Source organism: Condylostylus longicornis, unplaced genomic scaffold, assembly GCF_029603195.1.
Source record: "Condylostylus longicornis isolate FDR11 unplaced genomic scaffold, ASM2960319v2 ptg000064l, whole genome shotgun sequence".
NCBI classification, from domain to species: Eukaryota; Metazoa; Arthropoda; class Insecta; order Diptera; family Dolichopodidae; genus Condylostylus; species Condylostylus longicornis.
Window position 1 is genome coordinate 1,131,041 of NW_026578032.1, and position 15,016 is coordinate 1,146,056.

General features: G+C 27.6%; 6 protein-coding genes across 6 annotated transcripts; 3 read left to right on the forward strand and 3 right to left on the reverse strand.

The window, feature by feature from the left end:
* Window positions 1–1,360: 1,360 nt before the first annotated feature.
* LOC129612279 (ARL14 effector protein) lies at window positions 1,361–2,563 on the reverse strand. Its single transcript, XM_055525834.1, has 2 exons — window positions 2,343–2,563; window positions 1,361–2,255 (listed from the first exon to the last, which is right to left on the reverse strand). Exons 1-2 carry the CDS (start codon window positions 2,459–2,461, stop codon window positions 1,910–1,912), a joined length of 465 nt encoding a protein of 154 aa, XP_055381809.1. The 5' UTR covers window positions 2,462–2,563; the 3' UTR covers window positions 1,361–1,909.
* Window positions 2,564–3,493: 930 nt separating this feature from the next.
* Window positions 3,494–7,190, forward strand: LOC129612237 (presequence protease, mitochondrial). Its single transcript, XM_055525778.1, has 4 exons — window positions 3,494–3,693; window positions 3,769–4,575; window positions 4,642–5,540; window positions 5,614–7,190. Exons 2-4 carry the CDS (start codon window positions 3,887–3,889, stop codon window positions 7,080–7,082), a joined length of 3,057 nt encoding a protein of 1,018 aa, XP_055381753.1. The 5' UTR covers window positions 3,494–3,693; window positions 3,769–3,886; the 3' UTR covers window positions 7,083–7,190.
* On the forward strand, window positions 7,157–8,893 carry LOC129612238 (methyltransferase-like protein 25B). The gene is made up of 3 exons (XM_055525779.1): window positions 7,157–7,497; window positions 7,553–8,563; window positions 8,624–8,893. The coding sequence occupies exons 1-3, from the start codon at window positions 7,291–7,293 to the stop codon at window positions 8,777–8,779; spliced, it is 1,374 nt and encodes a 457-aa protein (XP_055381754.1). The 5' UTR covers window positions 7,157–7,290; the 3' UTR covers window positions 8,780–8,893.
* LOC129612240 (nucleoporin seh1) lies at window positions 8,822–10,319 on the reverse strand. The gene is made up of 4 exons (XM_055525780.1): window positions 10,092–10,319; window positions 9,380–10,029; window positions 9,175–9,320; window positions 8,822–9,119 (listed from the first exon to the last, which is right to left on the reverse strand). Exons 1-4 carry the CDS (start codon window positions 10,200–10,202, stop codon window positions 8,944–8,946), a joined length of 1,083 nt encoding a protein of 360 aa, XP_055381755.1. The 5' UTR covers window positions 10,203–10,319; the 3' UTR covers window positions 8,822–8,943.
* A 349-nt stretch (window positions 10,320–10,668) lies between these two features.
* On the forward strand, window positions 10,669–11,951 carry LOC129612219 (nascent polypeptide-associated complex subunit alpha). Its single transcript, XM_055525745.1, has 2 exons — window positions 10,669–10,765; window positions 10,961–11,951. Exon 2 carries the CDS (start codon window positions 10,991–10,993, stop codon window positions 11,651–11,653), a length of 663 nt encoding a protein of 220 aa, XP_055381720.1. The 5' UTR covers window positions 10,669–10,765; window positions 10,961–10,990; the 3' UTR covers window positions 11,654–11,951.
* A 79-nt stretch (window positions 11,952–12,030) lies between these two features.
* Window positions 12,031–15,012, reverse strand: LOC129612214 (diacylglycerol kinase epsilon). The gene is made up of 8 exons (XM_055525738.1): window positions 14,669–15,012; window positions 14,034–14,608; window positions 13,869–13,968; window positions 13,681–13,794; window positions 13,415–13,621; window positions 13,180–13,345; window positions 12,951–13,105; window positions 12,031–12,882 (listed from the first exon to the last, which is right to left on the reverse strand). The coding sequence occupies exons 1-8, from the start codon at window positions 14,822–14,824 to the stop codon at window positions 12,763–12,765; spliced, it is 1,593 nt and encodes a 530-aa protein (XP_055381713.1). The 5' UTR covers window positions 14,825–15,012; the 3' UTR covers window positions 12,031–12,762.
* Window positions 15,013–15,016: the final 4 nt, after the last annotated feature.

A 15,016-nucleotide genomic window follows, 5' to 3' on the forward strand; every position in this document is an offset into this window, starting at 1 on the left:
TAAATAAATTATATTAAATAGAATTTAAAGTCTTAAAAAACTATAATATTATTCTAACTAATAGAATATTATTAAAAAAAAATATGAAAAATATGTTAAAAAGAATTAAGAGCTAAAATTAATATTTTTTTTTTTAATTTTAACCCTTTCATTTCATAAAACAGATATTATTTTTAAACAATTAAATAAAAATAAATAAAAAATATATTATTAAATTAGAAAACTATTACAATTTGTATTTATAAATTAAATTATTTTTGATAATAAAAAAAAAATACCTTTAAAAAATATTAATAATTTCTTAGAACATAACTTTCATTTTAATTTATCTACTCACATAAAATATGTAGTTGATTAAAAAAAAAAAATTTTAATTTATTTCTAAAAAATTCTCCATTTTTCAGAAAAAACAAAAAAACCATTTCAAATATAATATTGTTTTTGAAAATTCAGCATTATTATAAAATTGTATAAATTAGAAATTCGAAAATCTCATATAGAATAAAATCAAAATCAGAAATCTCATACTTAAATTAAAATTAAGAATAGATCCAGAATTATATAACAAAAAAAAAATTAATAGAGTTTAAAAATTTATTAAAATTTTATGGCAAAGAAAAAAATATGTCTGCATATCACCAATTTGCATACATTATGAATTTAAAGATCACAAAATATTAATTTTACAAAAATTATTCATTTTTATTAAGTTAATAAAAATTCATTTATTTAATCCATTTATGCATAATTGAAATTCCCAAAAGAAAAAACCAAGATATCTACATAATAATGCGTTGTATAAACAATTACATGTAATATAAAAATTAGTAAATTATTAAAAGATGTTAAAAATTTAAAATATCTAATTATTATTTAATTTTAAGTAGAAAATTTTCCAAAAATGAAAAAAATTGTAAAGTATTTATAAATAAGAAATTTTTAAAAAAAAAAATTATAATTTAATTTTACACTATTTGTAATTACTATATTATATATACTTGTATAACTAAAAGAAAAAAAAAAATATTAAATTGCTTTAAGGTAATCAAAAGAAAAAATATTAATGCCTAATTGTGCTTAACTATGTCCATTATGTAAAACTCTTTGCATAATTATAAAAAAATAATAAAACTATGTTATACCAAAAAAAAAAAATTTAAATGCTTTTCATTTCATAATACTTCTTATCTAACTAAAATTATATTGAAATTTCTTTAATTAATTATCATTAAATTTATTTCTTCGGTAAATAATAATATTAGATATTGTATAAATACTTTAAATATCCAAGTTTTTGATTGGTTAGCTTACAATAGGTTAATTAAATTGAAAGGAACTATTCTGTAAAATACCTTGAATTGTATTCAAATTTGAAAAATATTTAAGTATTTATTGAATATGTAAGTATTTGTTGAAGTAATAAACTAATTTTAAAGTTTTAGTCTTAAAATACTCTTAAAATCTTCAACGAAATTCTATTAAAAAATTCCAACCTGACAATGAACACATTCTCTAAATGAACACATTAACGTAATTTACTTCAATATACATATGTAATTAATATGCATTTCTTCATTTCATTTCTCAAAATAGTTCGATTTTCATTTTATCTTAATTCTTATTACAAACAATACTTAAATTCCTGAAATACTTTGTTCATGCTTTGCATCTCCATATAAAATTTGCGATTGTTTAAAGAAGTCTCTTAAATTAATTTGAACGTAGAATTTTTTCATTATGTGTAGGATATGGTAATTTTTCAACACTACAAACAGTAAAAAAACAATTTCATGAAATCTATTTAAATATTTTAGTGCTTGAAGAGGTTGTTCCCTTTTTCATTCAAAGCTCCAGTAATATTTTTATACAATGTAAAATATAAATAAAGTAACATGGTTTTTTGAGTTATTTATTTTTTAGGATAATAGTATATATTTGAAATGACATCATTATTTCCATCAAAATCAATTGATTCATATGCAAATTTTCTGTTACATCTGCATACAGGACCACACTTTGTTGACCTACAACTGGGACAAGGCCAAAAACATCCAGGACAATTGTATTTCATACAGTCGCATACATCAAAAAGACTATCGCGGTATCTACCTTTATCATCAAATACTGTATTTCTAGTAATAGCTGGAACTTTCCTTTTTACTTTTATTTTTCTTCGACGTGACTTTTCTGGATCAAAATCACCTAAAAATGATAAATCCTCTCGAAGCTTTTGTACTGTTTTAGATGCAGCGGCCCTAAAAACCAGTCACAAAGAACATATAGACAAGTTCTGCATATATTTCTGCATTTAAACAAAATGCATTAAATAAGAATTTTAATACCTTTGTCTTGTATCTCTCAAACTTCTTCGGCGATCGTTGTCCTCTTCTATTGTATCACCATGCTTCTCATCTCCATCATCAATAGAAATTTCAGAAACTCCAGCTTCCATTGTACTCATTTTATGTTGAGATAAATTTTTATTGTGTTGTTATTTTAAAAAATATATGATTGTGGAGTGCGTTTGTTTTCATTTGTTTATCAACTTCTGAAAATTAAATAAAAACGTCAGAAAATTGATACCCAACTCGGTGTTCTATTCACGATTGTATAATTTCCTATTCACAATAAGGCAAAAAGAAAACGTTATTTCGTATTGTGAATGAAATAGGAAAAGATCAATTCATGATTTTAATTTGCAAACAGTTGGCAAACGATTTTTCCAATACCCACTAATTTCTCTAATGAGCTTTAAAAATAAATAAGGAATATGTTTCTACGTTTTAAGATATTATTTTCAATTAAATTTATTTCTACACAAATTTTGTAGATAAATATTTACATAAATTTATTAAGTTGTTTGATACTAGGTGCATCCTCCGGTATTAGTTTTTCCAAAAATAAATACATCTATTTTTTTCCAATATGTATACACTAGCTTTTCTTTTTCATTACTATTTACTAGTAGTTTTCAACAATACAAAAAACAATTAAAAGATTTTTCTAAAAGATATTTTTTTTTATTTAAGGTCCCTCCACAAGACCGTATTAAATTTCAAACCGGTTATCTCAGTAGAAAAGAATAAGCTCCAATATTGTTTTTAAGTATTATTATTCAATTTCTTGATTAATGCCGTAGTAATTTTAATATATACTTTGACGTTGTCAAAAAATAAGTTAGTTATAAGCAACTATATAACTAAGTTAGTTTGTAGCAAATTAATAAAATTTGACATAATCATACTTTATCGTAGATTTATTTTTAAATTTTGTCGTATAGTAATTTTTGAAAATTAATAAAACAATAAAAATTAACAAACAATATAACATGTACAGGCCACAATGACGCTCGAAACAAAGTTATTGATCAATAATAATACAAATCAAACACAAGGGATTGTAGTCGGCTATTGAGTGAAGTAAATATTAGTATTTTTTCATGAAAATATGACTTTTAGGTTTATTTATAGGAGAAACTAGTATGACTGTTTAGGATTACAAATGTTTTGAACTTCGACTCCTTCGGTAAAATTTTTTTTTGACATAAATACATATGATTTTTGATAGTCTAAATCCATGCTGAATGCTCATAAAAGGATTTTTTTTTTCGAAAGATCAAATGGATTAAAGTCTCTTTTTAACGTCCTTCAAATATTAGATAAGAATTGTTACTATCATTGCATAAAAAAACAGGTATGTATATATATTATTATATAATAAGTTTGAATTAAGAGCGTTTCGAATTAAAAGTTTTTACTTGATTCGCAGAAAAACGTAGTTAAGTTGTCAAAGTTTTTATAATTGTGTAATTTTGTGAAATTGATAGACAGTCCTGTAGCAAACTATTCTTAACATTAATTGGTAAAGGATAAAATTAAAATTCAATATGATCCGTAGAATTGCAACAGTCAGAAATAAGTTGAAGATTTTATCTCGAAGATATTTATCAGCAAATTTCCAACAGCCAGACATTCAGCGAAATGTTATTGAGTCACCGGCTATTATTACAGGGGAAAGTAAGTTTACGCCAGGTGAAACATACAGTAATTTCTTATGTACAAGAGCAGAAAATGTACCAGAATTTGCTTTAACAAGTTATACATTTAAACATAACAAAACTGGAACGGAACTGTGGTATATTGACAGAGATGATCAGAATAATGTATTTTCCATTAATTTTCGAACGACACCATTCGATTCTACTGGATTACCTCATATTTTAGAACATAGTGTCTTATGTGGCTCTGAAAAGTATCCTGTAAGGGACCCATTTTTCAAAATGTTGAACAGATCAGTAGCAACGTTTATGAACGCTATGACCGGTCCAGACTATACACTTTACCCGTTTTCTTCTATGAATGAAGTAGATTATAGAAATCTACAGAAAATTTATCTCGACGCTGTATTCAAGCCAAATTTAGAATATTTGGACTTCTTGCAAGAAGGATGGAGATTAGAACACTCAATTTTAAAAGATAAACGATCTGATTATGTAATTAAAGGAGTAGTTTATAACGAAATGAAAGGTGCTTTTTCCGACAATACTTCAATATTCGGAGAACAACTGCTAAATAGGTAAGTATTATTTTAGATACAATTGTAGTAAAGTAAAATTTAATTTTTCATATTTTCATATTTTAGTATTCTTCCCGATCATACATATGGATTTGTTTCTGGAGGTAATCCATTAGATATTCCGAAGTTAACTCATCAAAATTTAGTTGATTTTCACAAAAAATACTACCATCCAAGTAATGCAAGAATATATTCGTATGGTCGTTTTGATTTGAAACCATCGTTAGAATATATAGATCGAGAATATTTACAAAAATATGACAAAATTGACAATTCATACAGCAAAATACCCAGTCAAACACGTTGGACTGAACCAAGAAATGTTCATATATATAGCCGTTTCGATAACATGGGGGCGCCATTTGAAAAACAAAATCAAATTTCAATAGCTATGCTTATGAGTGATATTACGGATATATATGAAAATCTAGTACTTTCAGTTTTATCGAATTTATTGATAAGAGGTCCCAACTCCTATTTTTATAAGTCGTTAATAGAACCCAACATTTCTGGTGGGTACAATGGAACAACTGGGTATGAATCGAACTTGAAAGACACCCTATTTAGCGTTGGATTACAAGACATAAAAGTTGACGACTTTTCAAGAGTTCAAAAAATTTTTAAGGAAACAATTCACAAAGTTGCCGAAAATGGATTTGAAAAGGATCATATCGAAAGTGTTTTACATAATATAGAGTTATCTTTAAAACATCAAACCCCACAATTTGGTTTAGGATTATTGTTTAACATGACTCCGTTATGGTCACATGAAGGGAACGTTGTAGACTCTCTAAAGGTTTCAAATATGATTCAGCTTTTTAGAGATTCCTTGAAAAACGATCCAAAATATTTGCAAAAGAAAATTGAGCAATATTTCATAAACAACAAACATAAACTAACTTTAACCATGACTCCTGATGATGAATACGAAAGTAAATTCCAAAAGGCAGAACAAGCTTTATTAGGTATCAATCTATATTATAATTTTATTATGTAACAGTTTTATTTATTATCGAAAAATTTTTTAAATTATTTTAGCTGAAAAGGTTAAAAATTTAACAGAAGATGACAAAATTCGTATATACGAAGATGGATTGAAACTAGATGAAAGTCAAAAAGCTCCACCAAATACGGAGCTTTTACCATGTCTATCAATTGCTGACGTACGAGAACCTCCGCAAGCAACAGGTTTAAATGTTGTTAAGGTTAAAAAATGTCCAACACAAATATGCGCGGTTCCAACGAATGAAATTTCGTACTTAAAAGTTTTGTTTGATTCAGCACCTTTAACAAAAGAAGAAATTTATTTAATTCCATTATTCTGTGATGTGATTAATGAAATGGGAACAAAAAAATATGATTACAGAACATTTGATAAAATTGTTACCAGTTCAATGTCTGGGATAGGGTTTAAATTACATTTTGCTGAAAATATATACGATAGTAAAACTTACGATCTTGGAATTCTAATGACAACTCATGCTTTAGATCACAATGCAAGTAAAATGTTTGAATTATGTCAAGAACTTTTGTGCAACTTCAATATGAATGATGTTCAACGTTTTAGCATGCTTCTAGACAATTATTTATCATCTCTTTCTGTTGGAATTACACAATCGGGACATTTATATGCCATGCAAAGTTGCAATGGTTTGGTTACAGATTCAGCAAAATTAAAATCAATTCTAGCTGGAGTTGAACATATAGAATACATGAAAAAATTAACAGAAACTCAAAAACCAGAACAAATAATGGGCAATATAACACAGCTTGGTCACAAAATATTCAATGCTTATACAATGAGAGTAGCTGTCAACACAACAGAAACTTTTTTGCCTACGTTAATTAAAGAATATGAAAAATTCGTGCAACAATTACCAAACATAGAAAGAACAAAGCCAGAAAACAAAATAAATTTGTTAGAGCCAAGTTGTCAACATTTTGTAATGAATATACCTGTAAATTATTGTGCAAAAGCATTTATGACTGTGCCATATACCCATAGAGATCACCCAACTTTAAGACTATTAGCTAAATATATCTCTGCCAAATATTTGTTACCCGTAGTACGAGAACAAAATGGAGCGTATGGTTCTGGTGCAAAGTTGAATTCTGATGGTATCTTTAATTTTTTCAGTTATCGTGATCCAAATTCGACAAAAACATTAGATACCTTTGATAACACTTACAACTGGTTAAAGAAGAACACAAGTGTGCTAAATGAACAAACACTATTTGAATCAAAATTAGGAGTATTGCAGCAATTAGATGCACCAATAGCACCGGGAAATCGTGGAAATGAATTTTTCTTGTATGGTATATCAGAAGAAATTTTCCGCAAATACAGACAGAAAGTATTAAATGTTACAGTTGATGAATTAAATAATTGTATAGAAAAATATTTCAAAAATCAACCTGAACATTATGGTAAAACAATATTAGGTCCGGAAAATAGTGATATTGCTAAAAGTAGTGGAAATTGGAAGACAATAACGCAGAATAACTAAATTTTAGCTTTAATTTAATATTAACAAATTCTATTCATAGTAGAATTTTATAACTAAATACAATAAAACGAATGTTAAATTTAAAATACAAGTTATTTTTATTATTTAGTAAAAACAAATGATGCTTTTTTAAAGTGATTGTGCGGTGAAATTTTTTTTATTTCAAATTTTTGTTTCTTTATTTATAGTTTAATTTAATTGTGGATCAATGTCTCTTCCAACTGGATTCTCTAGTTCTACAGAATACTTTTTGGAGATTTTAAAATTTCTTGAAAAGTATTCTTGGATATATACAACAGCGAATACATGTTTTATTAAAGAAGATGTCATAAATAAATTTCCACAGGAATGGATAAATTATTTCTTAAATATTTCAGAGAACAATTTAAACTTTTTCCCAGAAAATTTGAATACCGTAAGTAATTAAATGAATATTTTGTAAGAACAAATTGCCTATTCAAAAATTTTAGGACAATCCACCCAACTCATTAAAAGAATTCCAATTAAAAATAAGTTCACTAAAAGCAGATATAGAGAAATTTCGCACGGAAAAAATTATCAACAACAGTTTAAATTTTAAAAAGGTTAACGTGAAGAAAGTTCATGAAATAACAGCACTCGCAAATTTAATTCTGGATAATTGTAGGGAAATTGACATTTTTGTTGATTTTGGAAGTGGTTTAGGTTATTTAAGTGAATGCCTGTATAGACTTAATAATGAAAGCAAAGTGCTTGGGCTAGAATCGGATCCTGATCGAATTTTAACTGCGACAAAAAGAATTAAAGAATATTACCCAAATGCCATAGGAAACATATATTTCCAAAATCATTATATAACAGAGTCGTCAGACATATTCATTAAAAACTGTATAGAGGAAAATTTCCCTAAATTAAAAAATCCAAAAATCTGCATTATTGGACTTCATTCTTGCGCAGATTTGGCTATTGTTTCTATAAATATATTTCTTTTAAATCCACAAATTAGAAAACTCATAATGATGCCTTGTTGCTATCACAAATTAACAATTTCGAACAACCTTAACAAGGATGCTAATATTTTATTTAATAACTTTCCACTTAGTAACTGCTTTAAGGATCAAGCTGCAAATTTCCAGTTCAGTAATTTTCTGAATCGACCATTTCTACGATTAGCATGCCAACAAACCGCATCGAGATGGCGCGTGATGGATAATCTAGAGCATTTGAATCATGGTGAAGAAATGTTTGTAAGAGGAATATTGGAAACAATTAGAAATGAAAATGAAGTTATCACAAAGAAAAAAAATAAAAGTACAAAAACTTCATATTTTGATATTAATGTGAACAAAATTAAATCAATTTATGAAATTCAACTAAAAAGCAATGGTATCGTATTAGAATGGACAAAAGAACGTGAACTTCAAGTACAAAAAATGCTAGCAAAATTTCCTAATGGAGGAAAAATAGCAGAGGCTTTGACTTGTCTCCAAACAAGTATGCAGGTTAGCTCGAAAATATTTGTGTTTGTTGAATGTTTTTATTATGGTTGCGCTTTATTTCAGGGAATATGTGAAAATCTAATTTTATATGATCGAATTTGTTATATCAATGAACAATCGCAAATGAAAGACTTGAACATAAACAGCAGATATCAAAAAATTTTAGACGACAAATTGTCTCCAAGGTGTTTTGTGTTAATGTCATCGAAAAATAGCTAGTAGTGTACAATTAAGTTCTAATAATCATAACTACAATTAAGTTAATAAATTTTTTTTTATAAAAACTTGCTTCCACTTGTAATTATAAATTGCTATAGTTTGAACTTTATACAAATAAAATATTATTGGAAATGCATGTTTGTAAACCCAAATAGATAACTATACTAATGCCAAGGAACGTGTGTCGCATTGGTAACAATATTTCCACGTTTATAATATTTGTATTGTGGAGTTGACGAACCAGCATTATTAGCAGTTTGAACATTAGTTTTTTCTTGAGGTGGTTGGCATCCTTCAGATTTTAGAACACCTGCACATTTCCATGTTTTCATATAATTCACTAAAAAACACAATTTGATCAAAATCATATTTTTACATCTTTATTTTCTTATTACTTCTCCAAATTCGTACGCAACCATCATCCCCAGAGGAGGCTAGCATTGTACCAAATATATTCCAACAAACTCTCCAAACTTGGCAGTAATGATCACTAAACTGAGCTACAGTCTGCACTTCTAATCGGTTTGTGCCATTCGGATCTCTAAAATTTTTATATTTTAAGAACTTATATAGAGATACTAATGTTTTAGAATAATTTACGATATTGGTTTTATATTTAGTATATGCAAATTTTTACTGGCTACTGCTAAAATATGATAACTTCTACCGACGTTTGGAGCAAATGCAATGTCATGAACTGGATCTGTTATACTATTTATAATTTCCACTTTAGACCACGTTCTAGCACTCTCACTATATTCAAATATAAATACTTTGCCACCGTCAGCCGACTTATCATCGCTGCCCACTGCAATTAGCGGGGAATGTGATCTATACATTGACTTATTCCAAGATAAACAACTTAGAGGAACTTTGCAAGCAATTTCATGTTGAACTGGCCATAAAGAAAGATTCATAATATCAGGAGCTTCGTATATTCTAATTATTCCATCTGCTGAAGCTGTCGCTAATAAAAGACCTAAAATTTTTGGAGCAAATTTAACATCTGTTACGCTGGTCCTAGAATCAACCAAAGCTGTTCTTCTCTGCCATCTTTTAACTGGACTCATTGTTGGAGTCGTTTTTTCTCCCACAATTTCCTCCCAAACTGAAGCTGTTCTATCAAAAGAACAGGTAGCAATGACTTGACCAAATTCCGGATGAGCCCATGAAACCCTCCATATAGAGCCGGAATGTGCTTTCCAACTCGCAGAAACTGCCCAATGATCATTTTCATCCAAATCCCATATCTGCCCAGATTTTATAAAATAATATAAGTATATTATTAAACTGAGTAAAACTTGATACATGCCTTTATAGTTTGATCACTGGAACATGTAGCAAATCTTTTGCCATAATAATCGTAAGCTACATCATGAATAACATCTTTGTGATCAGCTCGAATACTTTCAACTTCAAACATTCTTAAATAATGCAACTACTTATATATTTTTTATTTTTGTGTTTTATTTTATATTCTAATTTTATTCTCAACAAGCGGCAAAATTTTGAAGTTTTTTTATTTAGGAAAATGAGTCTGACATAATTGACAACAATCTAAAAAAAATGTTGTGTTTACGCTGTGTTAAAATAGGTGGAGTTGCAATTGTCAATTAAACAGTTTTGACGAATACAGAATATTCATAGTTTAATAATTATTTTACTGTATTTATTTTTAAGTTTATTCTTATGTTATAGTCCATTGTCCAAACTTTTTAACACTTCCCCGCAATATTTATGGTGCATTTATTTTTGAACAGTAAATACCGTAAATTTTGATTGCAAATTCTTTAGATTATTAGTGATCTAAAAGTAAAGTATCGAACTCTAGCGGTTTTTTATACAAACTTTTTTCTTATAACAATAAAATATGACACTGACAATTATGATTTATGAATAGATTTTAAACGTCAAAAACAAATTATCCTTTTGCAAAAAATCGGCCCTGTGTGAAAATTTCTTAAACTATAATCTTAAAAATTTAAGGTAATCTAATGTTTAAATGAACTTATTGTAGTTAAAAGTTATTATTTATTATATAATAAAAGTGATTTCGTTCGAAGTTTTTCGTTAAATTCAGTATATTTTTATTTATGCCTCTGTAAAATTTTTGTCATTCAATATATAAACATTCTGAATATAATAAATTTTTGTTGATTATATCTTCAATTTATATTTTAGATAGTAATAAGTGTTAAATAATCAGAAAATATGCCCGAATTAACAGAAATTAAGACCGAAACACAAGCCGAAGCAGCAAAACCTAGTACTGCAGCCGAATCTGAAGTACGCATTGAAGATGATGCAAGCGACACAGATTCAGAAGATACTATTCCTGAATTGGAAGATGCAGGGGCTGCAACCACACAGTTGGGTGGGGGTGCTACCGGTTTGCCAATTGATATGGTATCAAAAGCCAAACAATCAAGAGGAGAGAAAAAAGCTCGTAAAATTATGCTAAAATTGGGATTGAAACAAATTCAAGGAGTTAACAGAGTTACTATTCGGAAATCAAAAAATATATTATTTGTTATAAATAACCCAGATGTGTATAAAAATCCCCATAGTGACACATACATTATTTTTGGTGAAGCTAAAATTGAAGATTTATCGCAACAAGCTCAAGTTGCCGCTGCAGAAAAATTCAAGGCACCAGAAAGTGCAGCAGGTGCTACAGACACTATTGGAACAACATCTTCAGTTGCACCAATCGCCGAAGAGGATGAAGAAGAAGTTGATGAAACTGGAGTCGATGAAAAGGATATTGAATTGGTTATAACACAGGCTAATACAACCCGAGCTAAAGCAATTAAAGCACTTCGGAATAATAATAATGACATCGTTAACGCAATTATGGAACTGACGATGCTGTAAATACCGAGAAAATATACCTATCTATTGGAAAAAATGTACTTTTGCATTTTTAAATTACTTTCACTAAATTTTTTTCATAAGTTTTTTATTTCGAGTATTTTTTAATTAATTTTCGAATGAATATTAACCCAGTACATATACCTACACATAAATTGTAATAATACCAATTTGAAACTATGTACGTTTGGATTTTTGTTTTAAAGAATAGCTATGTACGTAATACTTAAGAGTACATAAAATAGTTTCATTGTTAATAAGAAAAAAAAATAAACCGCAATTTAGTCATTCTTTAAAAGCATATTTTTTTATCACTTCTGTGCATGGGTTGGATAAAAAAGTAAACCAAAAAAATCTTTGTGTTATCAGTGTTTATTAGACTTTCTATCTACATAATTTTAATTTCTATAGCTACATAAATTAACAAATACAAAGTAGAATGTGTTAGAATTAATTGTACATAGTGATTTTTAATAAGTTAATTTTTATGTTATGGAGTTCCGATTTTATTAGAACTAAAAGGGCTAAACAGAATACATAAATACTCGTAAACCTAAATGAAAAATTTTGTTCCCCGACAAAGATCATTTATCGCAAATTAACAAGTTTCTGTATATACGAAAAAAAATTTAGAAACTTTACAATATCAATTCCAGCTTTTATTTTAAATACACATTAAAAATTTCAAAATTTTTTATACAAATAACATATCACATTGAGTATTAAATTGAATTATAAAACGTATATTAGAAGGTACATGAATTACATCGACTAGTTTTTGAGTTACTAAGAACAAACTTTAATATTTGTTGCATATTTTCCTAATAATTTTTGCAGCTATAAATAATCAAAAGCATACAAAAGATTTATTAGTTGAAACCTTTCTTATATAGCCATCTTTGAGTATCAAATAAAATTAAGTGTATTTAAAAATATGAAAAAAAATTTCTTCATACATATACAAAGTAAAATTTACAAAAAATACGCGTAGGAATTATATCATTCCGAACTTGGAATATTTTTTCGTAAATGCTTTAAAAAAATATAAATAAAATTTTAAAATTTCCCAGCAAAAATCCTTCCTTATCAAATTTTAAAATCAGTTTAAGTTTTTACATATTTCTAAATTTTAACATTCTGGCTTGACCTCTTGCTTGAATTCTAATATCACACGGTAGTTGCATCCACGGCTCCCCATCAGCTTGCATTGGACAAGTTTGTTTCATTAAAATCTGTAATTTTTATATGCTTGATTATAAAATATAACATTTAAGATAACATTGTATAAATTGAATATTACCCGGATATGTTTGGCTTGACCTATTCGAATTGGTTTACTTATGCCAACTTGAAGTTGAGCAATATGGAATGAAGATACAATCCCAAAAACTTCGATCAATCCATCAGATATACTGTTCTTCAAATCAGTTAAGGAACAGTCAGTTCGACTTAATTCTAAAAATATACATTGATAAGTCTGTATTCTACTTATGATCTTCTCAAAAAAAAAAATAGTAAAATAAAACTACCGCATAGTTTTACACCAGCACCCCAAGAGTCAATATTTAAAAACACTATTGATTGTAATTCAGGTAATTCAACTAATTTATTGTCTAAATACAGTTCAAAACGTTTTTCTATATTTTCACAGTCCCTTTGAACTATTTGCTGGGTACCAAAACCAAAATATATTAACTATAAGAATAAAATAAAATATTTATATCTCAAATATTAAAAATCAATTGTTATTTGAATAAAGTTTACCTTGTTAAATATTCGGCTACTTAATAAATAGAATTTTGACTCTCGTGTTTTATGAAAATTGTAAGTAACAAGAGCATCAACACCGATACTGAAGTAGCTATACATGTAAATAGTTTTGATTGGAGGTTTATGAATTGGTAGTCTGTATTTCAATACTTCGACTTCCATGATAAAACGATCTAAACTAACTGATTTTGCACATCGAATCTAAAAATAATCGACAATATTGATTGAATAATTGCTTAATTCTTATGCATAAATCTTACATTTCTTAAAATTTGTGTTGGATTTAATTCAGTTGGCGGTTCCGAGCCCCATCCCAACACCCTTGACAAGTCGTTTCCAGTACCAAGAGGTATTATTGCCACTTCAGGAATTGGCTTTAATATATTCAAATTATGTATTTACTTATATAAATATAAATAAACAAAATATTTTCAACTTTTGAAATTACTTTTATTTCCAAGGAAAAAATTGTATTTAGAACCCATCCAATAGTGCCATCGCCTCCAGCTATTAATATTCTACAAGCTCTTGGCCCTGTTACAGCAGCCCTAAAATATAGCTTTATTCATCTATTCAAATATTAAATTCTTTCTAGTTTGGGAACTATATTTACCATTGCAATGCATCAGCTGGTCCGCGTCTACCTAATTCCATTACTTGTAACGGATGTAAAATTCCTCTAAGAAGAGCGACAACATCCGATGCTGTATTACTTCCAGATTTTGTATTTGCTATAACAATTAAAGGTTTCCAATTTTCTATGTTGGGTGGCTTAATGCCAGTTAAATGTAATTTTATAGCACCCCTCGTTCGTGCAGCCAATATACAATTTGGTGGATATATCATATCTTTAAATTCACCAAAATCACATTCAGAATTTATATCAAATTTTTTATAACAGTTATTATGGAATGTTCTTTGGCACCAGCAACATCGATAACCCACAAGACCATTTATAATTGAAGACTCAATATCTTCATGACATTCAAAGCATTCAGAATGTAATGGAAGATTTCCTTTTACCCATAAGTGTATTATTGATTTTTCATTCTTCAAATATTTTTCTTTACATTTAAAATTACTGTCAGCTTTTTTTGTACAACTTGGATGGGAACATACACCACATGAATCACAAAATAACCCTGTAGATGGTGGTAATAGCATTTCACAAACGGAACAATAACAAGCCTAAAAATAACCAATTTTATATAGTATTTTAAAGAAACCTCTAAAAAGTCATTTACTTACTCTTTCAAGTATTCGAACTGGTTTCCAACCATGACGTTTTTTTCCTGGTATATAAACAACATTTTCAATTAATAAACTTCTACAGAAAAAAAATAATAATAAAAGGGCCAAAAATGAACCAATTAAAGCTTCGAAACTTAATTCTACACCCTCCATATTATATTTTAGTTTCTGTTTTTACAAAAATATGTACGTAATCTTTGGATACTTTTTTTATGCCAAAATTTAATTTTAATATCATTTAAAAATTTTTTTTTTTGCTACATTATTAGTTTTAAATATTTCTTTTCAGTAACATATTTTAAAAAGAATGGTAAACAAGGATTAATTTATAAATTTTATGAATTT

Excerpts from the sequence above, each read along its gene's own strand:
- LOC129612279 (XM_055525834.1), bottom strand. The coding sequence starts at position 2,461 with ATGAGTACAATGGAAGCTGGAGTTTCTGAAATTTCTATTGATGATGGA. Across the intron at positions 2,256-2,342 it reads TTGAGAGATACAAGACAAAG|GGCCGCTGCATCTAAAACAG; the intron begins GTATTAAAATTC and ends ACTGGTTTTTAG.
- LOC129612237 (XM_055525778.1), top strand. The coding sequence starts at position 3,887 with ATGATCCGTAGAATTGCAACAGTCAGAAATAAGTTGAAGATTTTATCT. Across the intron at positions 4,576-4,641 it reads GGAGAACAACTGCTAAATAG|TATTCTTCCCGATCATACAT; the intron begins GTAAGTATTATT and ends TTCATATTTTAG. Across the intron at positions 5,541-5,613 it reads GGCAGAACAAGCTTTATTAG|CTGAAAAGGTTAAAAATTTA; the intron begins GTATCAATCTAT and ends AAATTATTTTAG.
- LOC129612238 (XM_055525779.1), top strand. The coding sequence starts at position 7,291 with ATGTCTCTTCCAACTGGATTCTCTAGTTCTACAGAATACTTTTTGGAG. Across the intron at positions 7,498-7,552 it reads TCCCAGAAAATTTGAATACC|GACAATCCACCCAACTCATT; the intron begins GTAAGTAATTAA and ends CAAAAATTTTAG. Across the intron at positions 8,564-8,623 it reads GTCTCCAAACAAGTATGCAG|GGAATATGTGAAAATCTAAT; the intron begins GTTAGCTCGAAA and ends GCTTTATTTCAG.
- LOC129612240 (XM_055525780.1), bottom strand. The coding sequence starts at position 10,202 with ATGTTTGAAGTTGAAAGTATTCGAGCTGATCACAAAGATGTTATTCAT. Across the intron at positions 9,321-9,379 it reads CTAAATATAAAACCAATATC|AGATCCGAATGGCACAAACC; the intron begins GTAAATTATTCT and ends TAAAAATTTTAG. Across the intron at positions 9,120-9,174 it reads TTGCGTACGAATTTGGAGAA|TGAATTATATGAAAACATGG; the intron begins GTAATAAGAAAA and ends TGTGTTTTTTAG.
- LOC129612219 (XM_055525745.1), top strand. The coding sequence starts at position 10,991 with ATGCCCGAATTAACAGAAATTAAGACCGAAACACAAGCCGAAGCAGCA.
- LOC129612214 (XM_055525738.1), bottom strand. The coding sequence starts at position 14,824 with ATGGAGGGTGTAGAATTAAGTTTCGAAGCTTTAATTGGTTCATTTTTG. Across the intron at positions 14,609-14,668 it reads CAGTTCGAATACTTGAAAGA|GCTTGTTATTGTTCCGTTTG; the intron begins GTAAGTAAATGA and ends GGTTATTTTTAG. Across the intron at positions 13,622-13,680 it reads CAACACAAATTTTAAGAAAT|ATTCGATGTGCAAAATCAGT; the intron begins GTAAGATTTATG and ends GATTATTTTTAG.